Raw genomic sequence first — 22,640 nt, forward strand, 5'->3', positions numbered from 1 at the left:
GCTGTTACAGACCTGCATCTGTTGACACCATGTGTTCCTACCCCGGACTGCTGGAAGAAATAGGGGAGCGGGTGAATTGATATCTTGCCTGCCTATCAGTGCAAATGTCCTTTTATGTACATGTTTGTAAAGCTCTTTAGCCCCCTTCAAGATGAAAGGCTCTGTATAAATATAAGCTTTTGATTTTAGTACATGTTTGCAGTACATGTGGTACAGTCCTAAATATGTATTTAGCTGATAGGCACTGTTCTTATCTATTATACAAATATTGACTTTAAAAGTATAAATATGTATTTAACCATCAGACCAGAAAAACACTGAAGCAGTACTTCTAAGGTAGAGATATTAATATTGTATAAACCTATATATACATATGTTTACATTATACCACATCATTGCAGAGCATTTCTTTTTAAAAAAGGAAATGATAGCCCCAACAGACTAAGACAGTTCTTGATACTCTTCTCCCTTTAAGGTGAGTCTTGATTTTAAGTTTTCATATGTTTATTCCTCTCTTTAAATTTTATATAAATGTGATCTGTTGTAGTATAACTAAAACCTAGAGTCAGTTCCTCTAAAACATGAGAAATCCGTTAGGTTGGTGAGATTTTTTTTTTTTTTTTCTCCTTTAAATTTTTTTTTTTTCACTGTGAAAATGTTCAAATGTGCACTAGAGATAATAATATAAGCTCCCATGTACCTGTTACCCAGTGAAGAAGTATTTGGTAGTTTTTTCTCCCTTTTTAATTTATAAAATTTTTAAGTTATGAAGGCATAAACACATTAAAGAAATTTGGAAAATGGGGAAAAAATTCACAGTCCCATCATCCTAAAATAATTATCATCCCATTTTACTATGTTTCTTTATTTCCCTTCCCCCAAGCCCCCAACAAGCTTTTAGATAGAGATAGAGAGTGGGTGTATGCATGTGTGCGTGTGTTGTAACACTTACTATAAGATTTAACATGTATTTAGTCTTCACAGCAGACTTAATACAATAGGTTATTATTACCCCATTTTACTGATGAGGAAACTCAGGCATATAGAGGTTAGTAACTTGCCTAAGGTTATGTGGCTAGAAAACTGACTGAACCTCTATTCTGTCAGAGTCAGATTACATTAGATTCAGATTTGTAGAATCTAGTTTCTGAGTCTGTGCCCTTGACCACCACACCGTTTTGCCTCTCAGAGTTATTATGGTATGCGTGCAATTTTGTTATCATGCTTCTTTAAATTTAGCATTACATCATGGGTATTTTAAAAAACTGTTCATAGTCTTCATAGCCACCATTTTATAAGGCTGAACAGAACACTAACAATGACCTCACTAGTTAATATATTCCCTCTAAAAAAGTTTGTATCATGACATTTATTTTTTCAGCTTTTTATCTTAAAATAATGTTAGATTTACAGAAAAGTTACAAAAATCATACAGAGTTCCCATTTAACCTCCATTAACCTTCACCCAGCTTCCCCTAACATTAATCCGTTATATAACCATGTTATAATTATAAAAACTAAGAAATTAACATTGGTATAATACCATACTGTTAAATAAAATACAGACTTTGTTTTGGATTTCACTAATTTTTCTACTAATGACCTTTTTCTGTTCCAGGATCCAATCCAGGATAGCACATTGCCTTTAGGTGTCAACGACATTTATGTTTGTGTTATAATTGATGTTCATCTTTCCATATCGTTTCAGCTAAGTGCAGTGGCAGTAGTCTTGAACATACTTCCTTAATTTCTCTAGTAAAGGAAATTATGTGAATCATCCTTTAAAGAATAAATCATTCACACTCGGTATAGGACAAGTTACTTAAGTCCTCTGTGCCTTGGTTTTCTCATGGCAATAATAACAGCTGTTTTTTAAATTAATAATGATAATAGCTACTATTTGAGGACTTTTATATGCCAGGCTCTGTACTAATTTAATGTGGTGTTCCTCTCAACAATCCCTCCAGAAAGATACTGTTATCCCCATTTTATAATTGGAAAAATTGAGGTTAAGGTTAAGGTTAAGTGACTTGTCCAAGGCTATATAACTCATATAAAGCTGAAATTTGAACCAAGACAAGCAGATTTTCCAGCTTAATCTCCTAACTATTATCAGTATTTATTAACATTTATAGTATAGCACAGCATGTTATAAGTGTGCAATTAATGGTAGCTATTATTCTTATTATTTTTAAAAAATAAAATATTTTAATGGCATTTAGTACTGTTATTCTGTGATCCCTAGAGATAAGTCATGCACGATGTTCTAAGCTCTTGGTGTTGACTATTTTCCAAGTATCATTTAAAAAATGAAATGACTGTGGAACCAGCAAGTATTTATTACTCCCATATTATGTGTAGAAATGTGTAGGAGTCCTGCTATGCACTGGAATAGATGATATGATGGTTCAAGCTGGCAAGCTAAAAGCTGTCCTAGGCCGTATGTGATTAATTATCAAATGAATTCTCTACATGAAGGTCTTAGTAGGTGATCAGAAGAAAGGAGTCACTTTAGACTAGGGGAAGCTTTTCTGAGGAAATGGAATTTGAATGAACCTTTATGGAACGGGTGAGATTTGGATAGGTTGAGAGGAGAGACAAAGGCAAACTTTGTATGTTAAAGTTAATATAATAGATTACTGCTTCTAATAGTTTTTCATCAATCCCATAGGTAATATTTTCTTAATTTTGTATGTGGGGACATTGAAGCTCAGTAAAGTTAAGTGAATTTCCCAAGGTCACACAGTTAATAAGTGGTAGGGCTTAGATGTGGATCCAAGTTTGTTTGACTCCCAAGCCCATGTTCACCATTATATATCTCGTCATTTGATTAGCAGTGAAATCTAATTTTTAATGTAAATTGAGCAACAGATTCTTCCTTAGAGATTTATCCATTGTGCTTATTCAAAACTTAATCTCTTCCAATGAGGAATCTCACTGTACCAAGACTCACACAACACTCTCCATTCTGTACTGGTACTTTTTTTTTTTTTAATTTTATTTTTTATTTATTTATTTATTTATTTATGTATTTATGTATTTATTTATGGCTGTGTTGGGTCTTCGTTTCTGTGCGAGGGCTTTCTCTAGTTGCGGCAAGTGGGGGCCACTCTTCATCGCGGTGCGCGGGCCTCTCACTATCGCGGCCTCTCTTGTTGCGGAGCACAGGCACCAGACGCGCAGGCTCAGTAGTTGTGGCGCACAGGCCTAGTTGCTCCGCGGCATGTGGGATCTTCCGAGACCAGGGCTCGAACCCGTGTCCCCTGCATTGGCAGGCAGATTCTCAACCACTGCGCCACCAGGGAAGCCCTGTACTGGTACTTTTTAAGTGGGGAGGGGGACAGTTGATAAGGGACACATTTTAGAAAGACATTAAGAGTAGTGTGTTCTTGGTGCTGCTGTGTTGACACCTAATTAGAAGTCAAGGGACTTCCCTGGTGGCACAGTGGATCCGCCTGCCAATGCAGGGACATGGGTTCGAGCCCTGGTCCGGGAAGACCCCACATGCCGCGGAGCAACTAAGCCCATGCACCATGACTACTGAAGCCCATGCGCCTAGAGCCCGTGCTCCGCAACAAGAGAAGCCACCGCAGTGAGAAGCCCGCTTACCGCAACGAAGAGTAGCCCCCGCTCGCCACAACTAGAGAAAGCCTGCGCACAGCAACGAAGACCGAACGCAGACAAAAATAAAAATTAATTCATTAATTAATTTTTTAAAAAGTACTACTAATAATTAGAAGTCAATATTGCAAGCGTAATGACCTGGCCAATTGCTGAACTGACTGCCCAAGTGACACAGAGTCCCCAGGTAATAGCAAAAGATAAGAGTGTTATTTGCTTGCCCAGTGCCACATAGACACAGTGTTTGCATTTGCATGCAAATGCTAAAGTAGATTCTTCTGGGCTTGTATCTAAGCTACTCTGGCCTAGGTGGCTAAAGTTAATATGTCATAAAATTTGGTGTAAAGCCCAATCTTCCTAACTACAAATGCATTTAGAGGAAATAGCTTTTCCTTCCTGAAAACAAAGGAGATGTTGGGTTAGAGGGCCACGTGAGAAGGCAGTTAAAATATTTTTCCCCATATGGGCATCATATTGATCAGCTTCTTAAAAACTATGACCAAAATTATCCTGATACTTGGAGTTTCTCTGTGCTATTTTTTGGATGATCTGTTTCTTCTTCCCTTTTCTCTGTCTTTAATGAGCAGATAGAGTAATACTGCCTTACCTCAGAAGGTGATTGGATTTTTTTTCTATGTATTATATCAATTTTGATTTGTATTTGGCCAGTGGTATATATTAAATAGCTTATATTTATCTGTAGGTGTTTCATATATATATTTCTTAATGCTGAGAATCACAAATAGCTGTGTGGAAAGCTTCAACCAGCCTGATTACAGTGGATGTGCAATTGGATTGAGAAATGTGTACTCAGAGCTTATGATCACTGGCCCGGTTGAGTCTGGGTGATGCATGTGGCTTTCCAGGGATGCTGCTATTTACATCTGTTCATGGCCCTTCTTGATGGCTGGCTCCGCAATGAGGTGATACGCAGCAGCCCAGGGATGAGGGACCAAGGCTGCAGATGTGGCTGGGCTCCATTAGGCAGGACCAGGAATGCTCATCTGGTAGGCTTTGTGTTTGGGGGCGAGTGGTGGAGGTGGGAAGCGGGGGAGACAGAAAGAAGCAGGAAAAAAAAAAAGAATGGAAAGCATTACTTATCTAGGTATAGGGAAACAGACAGGCAGACATGAAAAACTGCAGCCGTTAACTGGGGAATGAGTGAGTAGAAAAGAAAGGGCACCAGCGAATAAACAAGTAGAAGGAATGACTAGTTGTCATATAGAAGGGGATTAAAAGAGGAGAGGGCTGTGAGGGTTTGGGAAGAGACGTGTCACCCCTGCCTATTAAGTCAGTATCATTTATTTGTGTGGCTGGTCAGATGCTACTGAACAGTGAGCAGAGATTTATATATATCATAGTGCAGCAAGAGGTTGGTTACTTGCATCCTTTGGTTTTCTAGTGTTGGGAGAAATCAGCAAGAGATGCTCACAAGGATGCAGTGTTGAGCTACAGTAAATTCTTGCAGAAATGGAAGATACCTGAAGCAAGCCTGTAAAGAATGTTGCTATTATTCCTGTCAAATATTAGAGGACAATAAAAGGACCCAGGGTTGTAAAAGTTGTATAGTCCATGAGAGGTAGTCCTCTTTCTGCTCTCCTGTGTGTTCAAGATTTCTTGGAAAGAATCTCACAAAAGATATCTTAGTAGATAGGGTAGTAAGTTAGGGCATCCCGGATTTAATTCCCAGTGCCCCAGTATTCTTCCACACATGGCCTGAGTGCATTTAGACTTTGGTTTTTCCATCTTATTCGAACAGACCCAAAGAAGAAATTGAGACAACTGTGAAATACATATACAGTAAACCAGCTATTCTCAACATAATCTTAGAGAAGTATGCTAGAATATTTGTTCTAGTTTCCCACAGGGAGCTTGGCTCTTTAGCAATGCACATCTTTACCTGAAGGTTGTGTCTACGTGCAGTCTGATATCTTCAAGGAACCTGAAAAATAATTCTGCATGTAAGAAGCTTGTATTTATTTGTTTGTTTGTTTATGCCTTTGCAGATTGGCATGGTAGCTTGGAAAATGACCCTTAAAAGTCCAGAATATCCAGAAGGCCGAGATATCATTGTTATTGGCAATGATATCACATACCGAATTGGGTCCTTTGGACCCCAGGAGGATTTGCTGTTTCTCAGAGCTTCTGAGCTTGCCAGGGCAGAGGGCATCCCACGCATCTACGTAGCAGCCAACAGTGGAGCAAGAATTGGACTGGCAGAGGAAATTCGTCATATGTTTCACGTAGCCTGGGTAGATCCTGAGGATCCTTACAAGGTACAGACTAAGAAAAGATAATACTTAAAGTTACTGTATGGGTGTGCGCGCGCGCGCGCGTGTGTGTGTGTGTGTGTGTGTGTACGTGTGTAGAGAGAGGTAGAGGTTTTTGTTTTGTTTTTTTTTAAATAAATTTATTTATTTATTTATGGCTGCGTTGGGTCTTTGTTGCTGCAAGCGGGATTTCTCTAGTTGCGGTGAGGGGGGGTTACTCTTCGTTGTGGCGCGCGGGCTTCTCATTGCGGTGGCTTCTCTTTTTTGTGGAGCACGGGCTCTAAGAGCGCGGGCTTCAGTAGTTGTGGCTCGCAGGCTCAGTAGTTGTGGCTCGTGGGCTTAGTTGCTCCACGGCATGTGGGATCTTCCCGGACCAGGTTTCAAACCCATGTCCCCTGCATTGGCAGGCGGATTCTTAACCACTGCACCACCAGGGAAGTCCTGGTAGAGGTTTAAGTTCAAAAATTATCACTTACAGTGAACCACAGCTGTGTTGGAAATAAATTGTCTCTCAGTATGTTCACTTGGTCTTTCCTCCAGCTTTGAAATAGATGACTATTTCTTTGGTTCAACACTAGATGAAATAGTAGGTGTGCATTTAGTGTGAGACATGTTAAGCCAGAAATATATATCTTTTTTTTTTTTTTAACAATATATTCTTTCTTTATTTATTTATTAAATTTATTTTTGGCTGTGTTGGGTCTTCGTTGCTGCTTGCGGGCTTTCTCTGGTTGTGGCGAGCGGGGGCTACTCTTCGTTGTGCTGCGTGGGCTTCTCATTATGGTGGCTTCTCTTGTTGCAGAGCACAGGTTCTAGGCACACGGGCTTTGGTAGTTGTGGCGCATGGGCTCAGTAGTTGTGGCTCGCGGGCTTAGTTGCTTCGTGGCATGAGGGATCTTCCCGGACCAGGGCTCGAACCCGTGTCCCCTGAATTGGCAGGCGGATTCTTAACCACTGCGCCACCAGGGAAGCCCCAAAATATATACCTTTAAATTATTCTACTTTGGCTTCCAAGACTTACAGTCAGTCATCAGCAAAATCTCTCATATCCTCAGCTTCTTCTCTGATTGTTCTCCAATCTTGCTCTACTTGAAACCTGCCTGTCCTCTGAAGACTCTTCTTCCCCTGTAGCCCTCCTAAATGGTGACTGGTTTCTCTTTCCCTTGTACCACTGAGCCTGGAGGAAAATAGCTTCTTGCTAGTGCCTCACTGCTACTTCCAGACCCTTTTCCCTCCCTTCTCTCTGAAAACCCCCGTCTTTGAATCTCATGTCATCAGACTGTGCCACACCATCACTGCTCCTTATTATAGTGTTCCCTACCCTTTGGCCACTCCCTCTTCTTTGCATCTTTTAGTTGCTGGCACATTGTCACTCTCTCCAGTACTACTAGTCCTGTTACCATTCTTGCCGATTGCTATATATACATCGATGATTCATCCCATCATCTAGCCTCTTGGATCCTTGACTTCGTCTCCCCCAATGGTCCTGTCCTACATCCCAGATCAGCCTCTCATTCCCCATAATGTCAACTTCAAGCATCCCTTCCTTTGCCATTTCTCCATCCTATCTTTCCAGCTCACTCTCTTTAGTACCCCAAGTCCAATAATCCTTTGCACTCACCAAGACCTACAACTATTGATCCTGCCACCTTTCTTCTGCTCTTCACTCCCTCCTTACATCCTCATTTTATTCCTATCCAGCCTTAAATCCAAAGTCTACCATAGGCTAATCATCGTAATCACTACCTTTCCCATGCCTTCAATTTCTTTGCTTTTTCTCTTCATTCCGCTTACTCCGTGTCTGTACAGAAACCTTGTTTAAATCCAACTCTCTCCATCTACTCCTTTTCCTCACCTGCATAGCTGAACACTGATGGAGAAAAATACACAGTGCTGTTGACTGGTCTTACTTTAAATTCAAGCTTACCAACGTCCTGATTGACAATTTGACATCTCTCTCCTCAAACCTCCAACACCCTCTTCCTTCATCCTCACTCTTAGCTGATGATGTTGCTTCCCAATTCACTGAGAAAATGGAAGCAATTAGAAGAGAGCCTCCACAAGCTCCTATATATCTGCATCTGTGCTCTTATTCTCCGCCTTCTCTCCTGTACTTTGATGAACGGTCCCTGCTTCTATCTAAGGCCAATCCCGCTATGCTCGATCCTTTCCCTTCTTGCCAACTTAAGAATGTAGATAAAAACTTCTCCCCCTTCTTTCTTACATCGTCACTTTTTCCCTCTCTATTAAATATACTCCTTTTTTTAGCACACAGACACTCACCCGTCCAATCACTAACCCTACCCCATTTTTTCCTTCCCTTTACAGCAAGACTTCTTAAAAGAGTTTCTCTTCTTGCTGTTTCCAGATACTCTTCTCCCTCCCATCCCCTCTGGAACCCATGTCAGTTCCCCTTGCACCCTCACCATTCCATCAGAGCTGCTTTTGTCAAGGTCGCCATTGATTCCATATTGTTAAACTCTGAATCTCACCTATTTGACGTTTCAGCAGTATTCCATGTGGTTGGTTACTCCTTCATCCTTGAAATACTTTCTTCTCTTGGTTTCTAGGAACCTACAGTCTCCTTTTTACCCCCCTAGCCACTCTTTCTCAGTTTCCTTTGCTACCTTTTACATCTTTAAATGTAAGAGTGTCAGGGGGTGATGGAAATATTCTATATTTTGATTGTGGTGGCGATTACACACAAGTGTATACATTTGTCAGAACTCATCGAACTACAACACTTAAAACTGATGGATTTTATTGCACGTAAATTATGTAAAATTCATTTTAAAAGTATATGGGAATTGTTGGTGACCTCTAATAAATACAGTATTTCTTTTGGGGGTGATGGAAATATCCTGGAATTAGCTAGTGGTGGTGGTTGCACAGCATCTGAATATACTAAAAACTACTGAATTGTACACTTTAAAATGGCCAGTTTTATGTCATGTGAATTTTATCTCAATATTTTAAATTATAAAAAAAATGTGAATGGAGACAGATATCAGTGCCACAGAGGCTGTGGCAGGACCAAGAAGTCTAGGACTCCCCAGCCTCAACCCCACAGGGCCCAGTGCCCTCTCACCTGGTGCTATGGCAGGATAGCTTGTATGGAAGGTGAGGTAAGAAGGAAAAAAAAAAGGTGTTTTAGGGCTTGGTCCCTGGACCTCTCCTCTTTTCTTTATTCACCTTCCCTTGGTGATCCAGTCTTAAAGCTTTAAATTCCATCTATAAACTGATAAACTTCCAAATTTATATCCTGCCCCTGAACTTCAGATTCATGTATCCAGACTCCACATCTCTACCTGCACATCTGCCTAAACATAGCTTCTAATCTTCTTCCTTAAATCTGTTCTTCCCACAATATTCTCTGTCTCAATAAATGATACCTCTATTCCTCATCTAAGTAAAAGACCTTGGAGTTATCCTTGACCTCTCTTTCTCATATCCCACATCCTCTCTGTCAATAAATCATGTGTACATCCCGACCTTCAAAATATATCCAGAATCCAACCATCTCTGAGCACTTCCACTGCTACACAGTAGTCCAAGTCCCTGTCACCTCTTACTGCATTTATTGCATTGTTTCCTAATTGACCTTCCTGCTTCTGGCCTTGCCCCTACCCCTACCCAAAGTCTACTCTCAACAGAAAGTGGAATGATCCAGTTAAATGTAAATCAGATCACAACTCAAAACTTTCCTCTGATGAAAACCCTTTAAAGGCTTCCCAACTCACTCAAGTGAGGGCCAGAAACCATGTAGTTACCTGCAAGGCCCCCCCTAGATTGGCCTCCCAGTACCGCTCCGTCCTTGTTCTCTTGCTGCTCCCACCTGATTCCACACTGTGGCTCTACCAGCCTTTTCACTGTTTCTTGAGCCTGCTGGACACACTCAGCAGCTTCGCACTTGTGGTTCCTTCTGCCTGAATGCTTTTCCCCCAAATATCCTCATGTCTCATTTCCTCAGCTCTTCAGGTCTTGGCTCAAATGACATTTTCAATAAAGCCTTCCCTGGCTATTCTTCTAAAAGTTCAACTCTGCCAACTCTCCTGTCTCCTTCCTCTATTTTATTTTTTCCTTAAACATTATTCCCATTAACATTGTATGCTTAACTTATTTATTTTGTGTATTTTCTGACTCTCCTACTAGAAGATGAGTTGTACAAGGCCAGGAATTTTTGCCTGTTTTGTTCCTTTCTGTTTGTTCTGTGTCTTAGACAGTATCTTGCACATAATAGGCACTCAGTAAATATGTGCTGACAGACATACTACTGACACTCAGTGCGACAGGGCATTCTCGTCATAAGTCAGACAAAATCAGTGGCAAATTCAAATTCATGTCTCTGGCATGTTGTACTCCCTGTGGGACAAATTCAGTTAAATGGTGGACATAATTTCTCATAGTATTTTAAAAGTTTTTCTCTGTTTCTTTTTTTTTTTTTTCCGCGTGACTGATTCACTTAAGGTGAACACATATATTAAATAACTAGTTTCTATGTGAGTGTGTATATGTATGTATAAAAATGTCAGTTATGAAGTGTTAGTATAATTTTTTAATGTACATAGGGATTAGAAGTTGTTTATTTAAAAAAGCAAAAGGTATGAGCTCAGTGATTACTGATCATTAGCACTGCATAGACTTCTGATTTTAAGATTGAATATCCTAGTTTTGTGATGCTCTCAATTATCCTTGACCCATCTATATTTTGATGGTACTATGGATTTGAGAAAATGAAGAAGAGTAATTCATATAATTCTTTAATTTTCTTTGTGTTGATATCTTTAATAGAGGTGTCACTAAAGATTAGAGAATGACCCTTTAACCTTGATGAAAAGGAAATGAGTGGAATATACCTGGAGTTGCAGCTACAAGATATCTTGTTTCAAGGACACAGTCAGTGACTGCAGAAGTAGGCACTTCCATCTTTCAAAGAACTGTCTATGGTAGTATTCTATGAGACAGTAACTCTGAGACACGATTTGGAGATTTAAAGCCAGCTTTGGAACAAGCTGCATTATGCATGCTTTGCTGGGTCTTCTGTGGTGATGGCAGATAATGAGTTAAAAACTATTTGTGTTTCCCACAGGGATACAAATATTTATATCTGACCCCTCAAGATTATAAGAGAGTCAGTGCTCTCAACTCTGTCCATTGTGAACACGTGGAGGATGAAGGAGAATCCAGGTAGGTATCATGTATCAGAATAATTTGGCCGTGGATTAAAGAAAGGAGAATATGATCATTTTTTTCTCACTGTCCTGCTGATCATGACCTTGAAGAGCAGTGAAGATTGCTTGTTGAATAATCTAGAAGCCTTAGGTTTGTATCTCAGCTGTACCACTTACTAGCTGAAAGACCTTATTATTAATTAAGGTTTTAAAACTATATTTATAATAATTATTCAATTTGAAAAGTTGGAACATATAAACAATTATGAAGAAAAAGTAAAAATCAGCTACAGTCCTACCAAGAGATCACAGTTATTAATGTATATTATATTCTTTCTGTCATATATATATATATATATATATATATACACCTTTTTTCCTACATAATTGGGATCATAATAGAAAAGGGCTTTTGTAATTTGTTCTTTTTACTAAATATTATTTAGGGAGAAATTTTATATATTCTTACAGTATTATTTGAGAATATGATATTTAATGGCTTCATATAAATCATTATAATGAATATATCATATTTGAACATACAGACTTATCCCAGTTTTTACTGCTATATCCCTGGGCTGGTCATTCTTTTATGTAAACTTTGAAGAATATCTCTGGCTATTGCCTTTGGGTTAATCTCTAAAAGTGGAATTACTGGTCAAAAAGTATGTCCATTTTTTAAAAGATTTTTTTGGATAATTTCAAATTGTCCTCCCAGGAGCTGCACTTCCACCAGCAGTATATGGTAGTGCTTGTTTCCCCTCTTTAATTTTTTCTCCACCCTTGCCAACACTGTTTATTGTAAATTAATAAAACAGGATAAAAACAGCAATTGTTATTTTAACTGGTATTTTTGATCCCCAGTGAAGTTGAACATTTTTGTAATCTATCTGCAAGTATTTTCCAGAATGTTAATCAGTTGCTGCAATAACATTTATTGAATAATTCATACTTTCCTCACTTTTATAATAATCTTAACTCAATTACCAGGCTTTATATTCTGTTTTTTGTTCTATTCTTGGACTAACGCCACACTATTTTAACTACTTTAATGGGCCAGAGTTCCTCACATTCTTAATTTTTCCCCAAGTTTTATTAGCTATTTTTGTCTTTTTACAGATAGGCTCATTTTTTTTTTTAATTCCCCCAAACTTTCCATAATGATTTTGATTCAGATCGCATTAGGTTTTTAAATCAATTTAGGAAGATCTGAGAGCTTCATAATATTAACTCTTCCCAACAAGAAACATGGTATGTTTTTCCAGTTATTTAAGTGTATTTTTTAAAGTTTTATAGTTTTCTTTTTATAGATTATGCCAGAAATTCCCACTCTTTCTTGGTTCACAGCACCTTTACTGTCTCTGTAATTTTTTCATAGCACCTTTAGGCAAAAAGATATGCCTAATATTTCTGATCATTAAGGAAGCTGACCCAGACAGCTTCATAAGTATTTATGGCACGAACAACGTGGGTTTGAACTGTGCGGGTCCACTTCTATGTGGACATTTTCAACAGTAAATACAACAGTACCACACCATCTGTGGTTGGTTGAATCTACAGATGTGCCTCCATGGATATGGAGGAACCATATATATGAGGGCCAACTCTAAGTTATACTCGGATTTTCAACTGCTGAGGGTTGATGCCCCTAACCCTGGCATTGTTCAAGGGTCAACTGTATAATACACATAACTGAAAAAATTTTATTCTATTCTTAAATAATTACAGTTACTTACTAATGGGATATTTGCATCCATACGACATTGCAAACCTTGGAATCAGCTTGGACATAGCCACCCTCACATCTTGTTCTGCACTGATTTTTGTGCAGAACTTTTTTTTTCCCCCACAGAAACTGAAAACCCAGCTTTGCAAAGATAGGACATTGTCAAAAGGAATGTAGCAGTACCTCATGTTAAACCATGAATTACTTAAAACTAGTAGTTCACACGGGATCCAACAGATATCACATATCATAATGTTTCTCTCAAAAATCTGAAATATCCTTCAGTGCACCTGATAGTTCACTGTGGCATCCATCCCAGGATGTCTTGGTATACAGTGTAGGTACGGTGGGATTTTGCCAATTTTTAAATATGCCTATATGTTTTGCATTTTTCTTGCTACTCTGAATGGGATTCCCACCCCACCCCCGCCATTATATTTTTCAACTCTTTATTACTGGTATCTCAGAAAGCTATTGATTTTGTATATTGCTTTTGTTAAAGCAAGTCAGTTTTCTTCTCTGAGCTTTGGTTTCCTCATCTGTATGATGAAGATCAAGTAAACCAATATATGTAAAGCCCTTAGCACAGAACTCAGCACATAGTAAGCAATCAAAAATCCTGGGTATCATTATCTATGATAATGGAGATGATATTCCCTATCACACTGGACTGTCGTGAGGATCAAAAATGATATACATGAACACGTTTTGTTAATTGTATTACACTACACAAAGGTTTTTATTATAAGTAACATTAAAATTTGGTACTACTTTTTTTTTTTTGACCATGCCATGCAGCACGAGGGGATCTTATTTCCCCCAACAGGGATTGAACCCGTGCCCCCTGCAGTGGAAATGTGGAGTCTTAACCACTGGACCACCAGGGAAGTCCCTGGTACTACTTTAAAGAATGATACTCTTAAAGGTAGAAGGCTCAGATCACAGAGCAGAAAATGGGAAATTTTTAATCTTTTTCATGTAGTACAACGGGAGAAGATGCCACTTAACAAATCACAAACACCTGTGAAGCAGTATGCACTCCTGAGGAGGGAGAAGATCTGCTTTGCAAAGAAGGCTGACTGGGCCCATGAGTATTTGTGACTATATGTCATGTGGGCCTTATTAAAAGAACACATTTCCCCCCCCCCACCACCAAATTAATGTGGCTCATTAACCCCTTAAGGGAGATTAGCTTTACCTGTAACGTAACTCTATACTAGAGTCTAGATACAGAGCGAAAGGAAGAATTGGGGAATTATTGTGAGAAGGGATTATTGGGAATCTGGGAAGCAGAAACGCAAAGCCACAGACAAACAGCAAGGGCAAGGAAAAGGAATTGATGGAAGGCTGGAAGTAAGGGAACAGAGAAATATGGGAGCAAAAAAAAAAAAAAATAGTTTAAGAGCCACTATGGGATATTTATTTATTATTTCAATTTCTAAAACTGTGCCCAGTGCCAAGCCTTAAGGGTACACATGGAACAATAAATAATATATGCCCATCTCTACTTCCAACTTTGTATTTTTCCTTTCTTTTATTAGTTGCATTCCCCATCTCCCATTTCCCATTATCAGCTATCACTCCTAATCCCCTGCCGAGAAGACAGATGGGTGGCTCCCTCTGGATCCACAGGATGCTTTCTGGACAACTTGTCCAGCATTTCACTTCTACACACATTCCCCCTGCCCCTCCAGAGGACTATGCCAGGAACTCTCCTGTATACACTTGATACTTACAAAGGAGCAGGGATAGAGTGCACTATGTTGACCTTCCCCTTCATCCTTGTCTTGAGAAGAGAGAGGATTTTTGACTTGAGAAATTGGGCTGAGTGTTCTCACTGTGCCTCTGGATTCTTTTTTATTCCTATGTAACATTTATCTAAAATGGTTGATTTAATGGCTGTTGCTTATTAGAGAGATACACATTGACCCTGCTTTTAAGAAACTTGTCCTAGAAAGTAAGAGAGGATTTCTAACATCGGAGCGCCATCTATGTGTCAAACCCTCTCCTTGCTGCTTTAACTTTCATGTCAACCCGTAGAAGTGGATACTATAAATCCCATTTTACACAAGTTACTATTATCCCTAGAGTCACACTGCTGTATGTGTCAGAGCAGGGATTTAAACCTGTCTACTTAGTTCCAGATTTTGCTCTTTCTGCTATACCATATTGCTTCCAGACAAAATAGGCACCAAACTAAGAAGGAAAGATATATGAATGAAGAGTATAAAAAAAAAAGTACAGAGCCCTGGTATTAAATATAAGCTTTCAGTATGCTTTTAGCAGCCTGTTAATGGTGGTTATTCTTTTAATGGATTGTTGTTAACGTGTTTAACCTGTATAATTTGGCATGGCTGTATCCACTAGGTACAAGATAACCGATATTATTGGGAAGGAAGAGGGACTTGGAGCAGAGAACCTTCGAGGTTCTGGAATGATTGCTGGAGAATCCTCGTTGGCCTATGATGAGATCATCACCATTAGCCTGGTAAATCTTGCCAGAGCGTGAGATTTTTGAAGAGCTGACTAGGATTTGTTTTTGCTCCCATCCCCGCTACTTAGTCCCAAATGGGAGCATTTCTTAAAAACTGTATATCTACAATTTGATTTTAATTGTGCACGAAAGTAGAAAGGCAGGATAATGTAAATAATTGAATTTCCCAGCTAAACGTAGCACCTCATGTTAGCCTTTAGTTTAACTTCTTATTTCTCTAAATATTCTACCAGAGTATTAACAGCTGAAATTTCTTCTCCTCTTACTGTTTTCCTTGTTCATACCTCTAGTGTAGATGCCAAACTTCTGTGAAATAAACAAAAGTGTAAGAGAAGTAAAGGGCGTATGATCCTTTAACTGTCTGTAACTTGAATCATTGAATGAATTCTGTACCTTCTTTGCTTTAACCAGGAAATTGTGTTTTTGTATTGTTATTAATCAAACAGATTTCCTTAAAAAGCAATATCTTTTTTCTGTTACTGTGGATTTTACATATCTGTGCCTTAGTTATTATAGCTAGGGAGGGAACATAAATATGTGACATGTCGAATTTATTCTTTTTTAAGGTTACATGCCGGGCCATTGGGATTGGGGCTTACCTTGTCCGACTGGGACAGAGAACCATCCAGGTTGAAAATTCTCACTTAATTCTGACAGGAGCTGGGGCCCTCAACAAAGTAAGTTTCTAGGGTTTGGGAGAAGTATGTGAAGCTTTTGGAGGATTATTGTGAATTCCTAATTCTAGATCCTGATTGGGGGAAGGCTTCCTCAGTCTATCTCTTCCCCTCTCCCTCCATCTTCCCTGCCTATTCATTCATTCATTCATTCATTCATTCAACAAAATGAGTGTTTTGAGTACCTACTATGTGCCAGGCACTATTCCAAGCCCTGCAGATATGTAATAAACAAACCATATAAAACTCCTGCTGTGAGGAGTTTACATTCTGATGTCCTTCTAGAAAGACAGAATTAATTGAATGCTTCTGTTCTGCCCTCCCTCCCTTTTTCTCATCTGTGAGCGAGGGATGTGAGATCTATTCCCAGACATGGAGCTACCTCTGAAACATCCTCTGAACATGTTGAGGGTATCAAGTTTTAATGTTTTGAGAAATTTGTGAAAGCACCTCTGAAAAGGAGCACATATGATGGTCCCTTGTACGTAAGGAAGTACTTGGTAATTATTGAGTGGAAGGATGGGTGGATGGATGCGTGGATGGATTGCTGAGAAAGAGTATGACATGGAGATTTATTTTCCCTTCAAAAGAAATGCTTGTGCCTTTTCAATCCAAGCTCATAGTGGGCTTTTCCAGAGAGGGAAAAAAAATGGATAGTGAGGTCACAGCTTGCAAGAGTGAAAACTATCTAAGAATACCTGAATATATAAAGGGCAGTGTAGTTCTTTTTTTTTTTTTTAATTAATTAATTAATTTAGGCTACGTTGGGTCTTCGTTGCTACGAGCGGGCTGTCTCTAGTTGCGGTGAGCAGGGGCTACTCTTTGCTGCGGTGCACAGCCTTCTCATTGCGGTGGTTTCTCTCGTTGCAGAGCACGGGCTCTAGGCACGTGGACTTCAGTAGTTGCGGCACGCAGGCTTAGTTGCTCCGCAGCATGTGGGATCTTCCCGGACCAGGGCTCGAACCCATGTGCCCTGCATTGGCAGGCGGATTCTTAACCACTGTGCCCAGGAAGTCCCCGACAGTATAGTTCTGACTCCTTTGCAGGCACAGGAAAATTATTTTCTCTCCAGAGCCAGGAATATGTAATTGTCTGAGGCTGGCCGTCTGACTGACCTCGTACAACTCGTATAACCCCTCAACTCCTCAGCTTTCTTTATCTGTCAAAGGGGGATGATAATTTCCACCTCTAAATGATGCTGTGGACATCAAATGAGAAAACATAGGTAAAAGCGGCTAGTAGTTGGCACAAAGTGTTGGCTCACATTACAGTTTTAGTTTCCTTTTCCTCTCCCTTACACGGTTTGGTGATTGAGCTTGCGGAGCTATACGCATGCTAAGTTGTTTACTAGACTCACACAAACTGTTTATGAAGCCTTGGCTTTCAAGTGGAAGGATGGGAATTAAGTGTCCTATCCTATCATTCCCATTTAGAATAAGTTGACACTGCCATCAGTCCAATTAGCTTTTGGGGATGTCAGAAATGAGAATGGTGTGATGTGATAAGTTTGCTCTCTGCATTCGTATGAACTTCGTGTCCTTCTCTGGGCTTGCCTTTCTCTCCAAGGAAAGGCAGAGCAGTGCTAACAACGGCAAACTTGGATGTCCTGCTCTCTTTTTGGAGAGTAGCCTGGAAATAAATATTGTGAACTGCCTCTACTGAGGGAGATTATTGCTGCGGGAGAAACTCACTTTATTTTTAAGTTGTTCTTTTGGATACCTTCTTAGGATGAGATACTGATGAATGCTGAAGAGAATTGTCGATACCATTATCTGTGAGGATAGAATTTAAAGAAGACACCTGCATTTCCGTAATGTTCCCGTACCTGAACAAAGAGCTAATTTCTGAAAAGTATCTTGTTACACTGAGTTTTTTATTTTCTCCCTGATATCCAAAGAGTATTCTGAAAAGCAAAGGTGGTGGTGTTGTGTTGTTGTCGCTGCTGCTGGGGTTTTTGTTTGTTTGTTTGTTTTTTCCTAAAAACTTGCTAGTTGAATCTCAATCCTGCCACAAAGAAAGCATTAGGGATTTTTTTCTTAAAACCCGGTTGAATTGTTATGATCAAATTCATTATATTCATCTTCCTCCTAGCCTGCAGGGCTGCTTGTTAAAGGAGAAGTCTAGTTGTAGGGAAAAGACAGTAAAGCTGTAGCTGTAACTTACCCCACAATGCTCATTTCCAGAAGGCTGCGATCATTTGTAGCTGAAGGGAGTGATCAGTTATAGGGGTTACTTAACCCTGCTCTGCCCTCTTCACTATCTTCACGTCACTGCCTCTTATGTGCAGCCGTGGTGCTGGAAGACCCCCGATTTCATGCAAATTCATTAAGAATGTCCTGTCTGCCCCTGTTGCCGCTCAGGTACGAGAAAGGAAACTAGAAAGGAGCCACACGCTCAGACTGCCTCTTCCGCCTCCCTCCTCGTGCACATCCTGCCTTTGTCTGCACTGGTGTCTCTTTGCACATCTGCCTTTTCTTCCTATAGGAATATCTGTCTCGCATCCTCTGGGCGTTTTTGAGTGCATGTCCAGGTCACTTTGAGTGCATGCCTCTTCCTGTGTGAGTGCTGGTCTCTGTCTCTTTGTGTCTGTATCTTGCGTCTAGATCCCTCTTTCTCTGTCTGTGTGCCTCTCTGAGTCTCCATGTGTGAGAGTCTTTGTGTGTGTCTGAAACCCTGTAGAGACTCCACAAGCCCTGACCATCTAGCTTGTCGTACGTGTGTACCTGTGTAAAGCGGGAATGTAGGCGGTGTATGCGAGCTTTTAGGCTGTAAACATTTGACCCCTACCTTTTTGAGTCTTCATCCTTTATGTTAAACATTAGGGTGAAGAATAAGAAGGGAGGTGGTTGTGCAGAGGTTGTAGGGGGGAAAAAAATCTGTGTGTGCAAGTGCCGATCCCGTTGACCCCTTTGAAAATTGAAATAATGATAATGCGTGTCTCCTGACTGCATCAAAGTATCAGCACATCAAAAGCCAGGAGGCATGAAATGCAAATGATAAAGTGAAAGCAGATGGATTGTGCATGATCGCCTGATGCCCAATGAATTTTAAAAGGTGCCGGTTTGCAAGGGCGGGTGGGGGGACTGAAATAAACACGTTATCCCTGCAATTCTTTTTTGTTCTTGACGCTCACTCCTGACAATATTTGTTCACACTTGAGTGAACACCCACTTCATCTTTCTCTCTCTCTCTGTCTCTCCCTTCTTCCTCTCTCTCTCTCTCCTCTCTAACTCCACCCCCCAGCCCCCCACCCACCTCTTACACGTCTCAGGTCATGTCGCACTGCAGCTCTGGTGGAAATAATAAGATATAAACCACGAGGTTGTTATTTGCATAGAAATAGCATGGAGCCCCAGGCAGCAAGGGAGAAGGACACAGGGATCAGTTGTCTAAAATTTTAATGAAAACTTTTGCTGAGGCAGAGATTTTTAAAAAACTTTCTTTCTCCCTGCTTTTCTCCTCCCCTCCTCACCCCCCTCCACCCCATCTCTGCTTTGACTGAACATAGTTGGATGTGAAGAGAAAGGTTTGTCACTCCACATGTCACACTCCCGTAATGCAGCCACATGTAAATTGTTTGTTCCTTTAATAGAGATGAAGCTGGAGAGACACGTATTCCCAACTTAATACACTGCATGTACGCGTCAAGCTTTTATAGCTACTCTCCAGTTCAGTGCTCATGTGATGTTGCCTGTCGTTAGCCGACCTGGTTTTAATTAGTTTAGACCTTCTAACCTCTTGCTTCCAAAGACTCTTACTTTTTAAAGGATTTCTTTTTGTAGCCAACAGTGGTCATCTGCATATAAAATATAACCATCCCGGCGGTTTCCTGTTTCTCTCTTTCAGTGATTTCACCGTTCACCTACACATCTTATTCACGGGCCCCATCCTTTGCCACTCTGTCTTTTGTTCCAAAACCAGAAAGAGCTCCCCATATGCGTCTTTTGATCCCTTGTCCTTGTGATCTCAGTATTTGTGTATTCTCTTTCCTTGAATGTCTTGCTCTTCGCTGCCTGCAGTTATTCGTAAAATACTCAAAATATTACAAAGGTGAGGAGAAATACAGGATCCAGGTTTCCTTAAGTGTTGCAGAAGCAGAGTTGACATTTGAACTCAAGGTAATGAGATGGTGATTAGAGGCAGCCTGCATGACTTTATTTGAAACTTAAAATCAAGAACATCTATCTGGTTCCTTGCTACCTTCTGGGTGTGCTGGTGGCATCAGGGCCATTTTACAGATGGAAAGACAAAAACAGCAAGAGGTAAAGTAACCTAGTTCCACTGACAAAGACTAGAAGTAGCAGCAGAACATGAACTTCCACATCCCCGAGTTTCATTTAAGACGTGCTCAGTCCCCTGGGCTTAGTGTCCACAAGGCCTGAGAAGAGAAAGCAGTCCGGTCATTTTATTTTTTGTCCAAACATCACGAGAGTGATGACATTAGGAAGAGGAGCTTCTAAGGGCCTGCTCTTTCATGTCACTCCAGGTAGTGGATCATAGGTTCCCAGCTCTACAAACTGTGGGCTGTTGGTGGGCAGATCCCTCAAAATGCCTCACTGAGTGGTAAGGGCGGACTTGATGGACACGACAGACTACCTGCTCAAAGTGAGCCATGCTGGCCTGGCAAAGGCAGCAGTCTGTGTGCTTGGGGAACTGGAAAGATAGATCCTTAAGGGGCTGTGACAGTTTGTAGAGTCATAAACTCCTAAGTCAAGGTGCCACTGGACGTTTGCAGTGACTTTCGGACCCACTTCCTCTCCCCTCCACTCCCCGTCTCTGTTTCTGTGTAATATGTGTACTGTAACATCAGGTGGTGGGTAGGCTGGGAGGACCTAGTGTGATAAGGGAAGTAGACTAGAGCCTGCCAGTTCTCAGTCCACTGCCCCAGACTTGGTGAAAGCTCTCTCTGTATACCAAGAAATCAGCATTGCAGTTTTTGACTTGTCCTCTGGGCAGTTACTGTCTGTGGAGGTAAGGCATGTGCCCATGGCCTGATAGATAGATTATAGATTCATTCAAGAGGTGATATATGATTTTCTTGTGATAAGCATTTTAAAGCTTCTGGTTTAAGGCAAAAAAATATATATATATCCAATAATCTCATTCCCCTTAGCGAGAGCTGGCCCCTATTTCCACTGAATCTGCCAGGAAAAAAAAAATTATGTGATGAGTGTGGCTAGGGCTATATGTTAGGCCTGTAGGGGGCTAATTCTGCTAATCTTGCTTTTGAGACTTGGTATCAGTCCTTCTCTGGACCTCAGTTTCCAAATACATATTTTTATGTGTCTGTACAATATGAAATGTGGCTCTATTGGGTACAGTATCAGAGTTCCTCCCAGGAGCTTGTAGCACCAGGGGACTGCACTGTACATCCTCCCTCCTCACCCATGACTCTGTGACACTCAACGTGAGAGTCAGTCCCGGAGGCTCGAGAAAGCAAGGGGGCAGTTCTTTAGCTCTTTTGTGAGGCAGCATTGTAACTGTCACATAACTGAAAGAGGTGGAATAGTTAAGACTGGCCACGTTTGAGTCCAGGCTCTGCCACCTGTGAGTTGTGTGACCTTGGGCAGTGCATTTAACCCTTCCAGGTCACAGTTGTATTAATTGTAAAACGGGGATCATAATAGTACCTATCTACCAGGCTCTTGTGCAGATTATATGAGTTAATACTGGTAAATCACTGGCACTGTTGTGGTCTTCCCTGTGATGCAGTTAGGGGTCTTCCTTATTGCAACTCATTATCCAGGCCCTGGAAGGGAAATACGAACACAACATTCTCTATATTTTCTGACCCTTTGAAGGCAAAAATTCCTTTAAGAAAATGTTAGATGTCAGTCCTCACTGTGGCATACATTCATGTATTGACTTCCCCTATAGATGTTATCTAAAGACAATCACACACTTTGGAAAGCCATTAATGTGAGAGGCCCCATGTTCAGTCCTGGTAGGGTAGTATATGTGTCAGTCATCTGTCTGCGAGAGTCCCCAAGGACTTGTTGATAAAATAGCCCATAATCACTCTAAGGATCAATCCAGCAATTTGCATTTTTAAAAGTCCCTAACTACCTATTTTCACAATAGACAGGCCCTGTGCTCCAAAGCTCCAGATGGGATCGCTCTCCTTTCTAAAGAGGGCATTTGAGCTTCCTGAGTAAGCCTCGCGTTAGCATTATGAACGAGTTCTCAGAAAGGGTTGCAGTGGGCGCATCCCCTTAGTTTTCAAGCCCTTCCCCCTGCACACACACAAAATATGGGCACACCTGACTCTGTCTGGAAGGTTGTTTTATTTGTCTTTCGTTTGATGTTCCTTGGGTTTGGTAGGAAACTGTACCAGGTATCTTGGACTCCATTAGTGAGTCAAGGTAATATACCAGAAGCCTGATCTCGGGCTCTCCGGTAGAATTGCTATTCAGAGCTCCATTGCCTCTGACTCTAAGACAGCCCACGTGGGCATGGTGGCTTAGAGACTCAGGACGGGAGACCCACACAAGCATCAAGTCAAAGCTCTGATTTGCCTGGGCATTAAATAGAGACTCAGGAATTATCATGTTTGACAAACTACTGTAAATGTGCTCAAACTTTTTGAAGTTTCAAAGACTTTAGATTATTAAAAAAAAAAAAGCAAACAAAAAACTTTTGATTATTCCTCTCCTTGCCATTTACTAGGTAAAGCAACGTTGGGCT

At 40.5% G+C, this 22,640-nt stretch overlaps 1 protein-coding gene across 4 annotated transcripts in view; it reads left to right on the plus strand.

Moving 5' to 3' along the window:
• ACACA (acetyl-CoA carboxylase alpha) overlaps nucleotides 1-22,640 on the plus strand; it is a 231,396-nt gene that overhangs the window by 157,046 nt on the left and 51,710 nt on the right. For all 4 annotated transcript variants that reach the window (XM_061177170.1, XM_061177167.1, XM_061177168.1 and 1 more), the window contains 4 exons: nucleotides 5,628-5,897; nucleotides 10,981-11,078; nucleotides 15,156-15,276; nucleotides 15,849-15,959. In XM_061177170.1, the coding sequence (XP_061033153.1) occupies nucleotides 5,628-5,897; nucleotides 10,981-11,078; nucleotides 15,156-15,276; nucleotides 15,849-15,959 (600 nt within the window). The remainder of the gene's footprint in view (nucleotides 1-5,627; nucleotides 5,898-10,980; nucleotides 11,079-15,155; nucleotides 15,277-15,848; nucleotides 15,960-22,640) is intronic.

Source organism: Eubalaena glacialis, chromosome 19, assembly GCF_028564815.1.
Source record: "Eubalaena glacialis isolate mEubGla1 chromosome 19, mEubGla1.1.hap2.+ XY, whole genome shotgun sequence".
In the NCBI taxonomy this organism is placed as follows: domain Eukaryota; kingdom Metazoa; phylum Chordata; class Mammalia; order Artiodactyla; family Balaenidae; genus Eubalaena; species Eubalaena glacialis.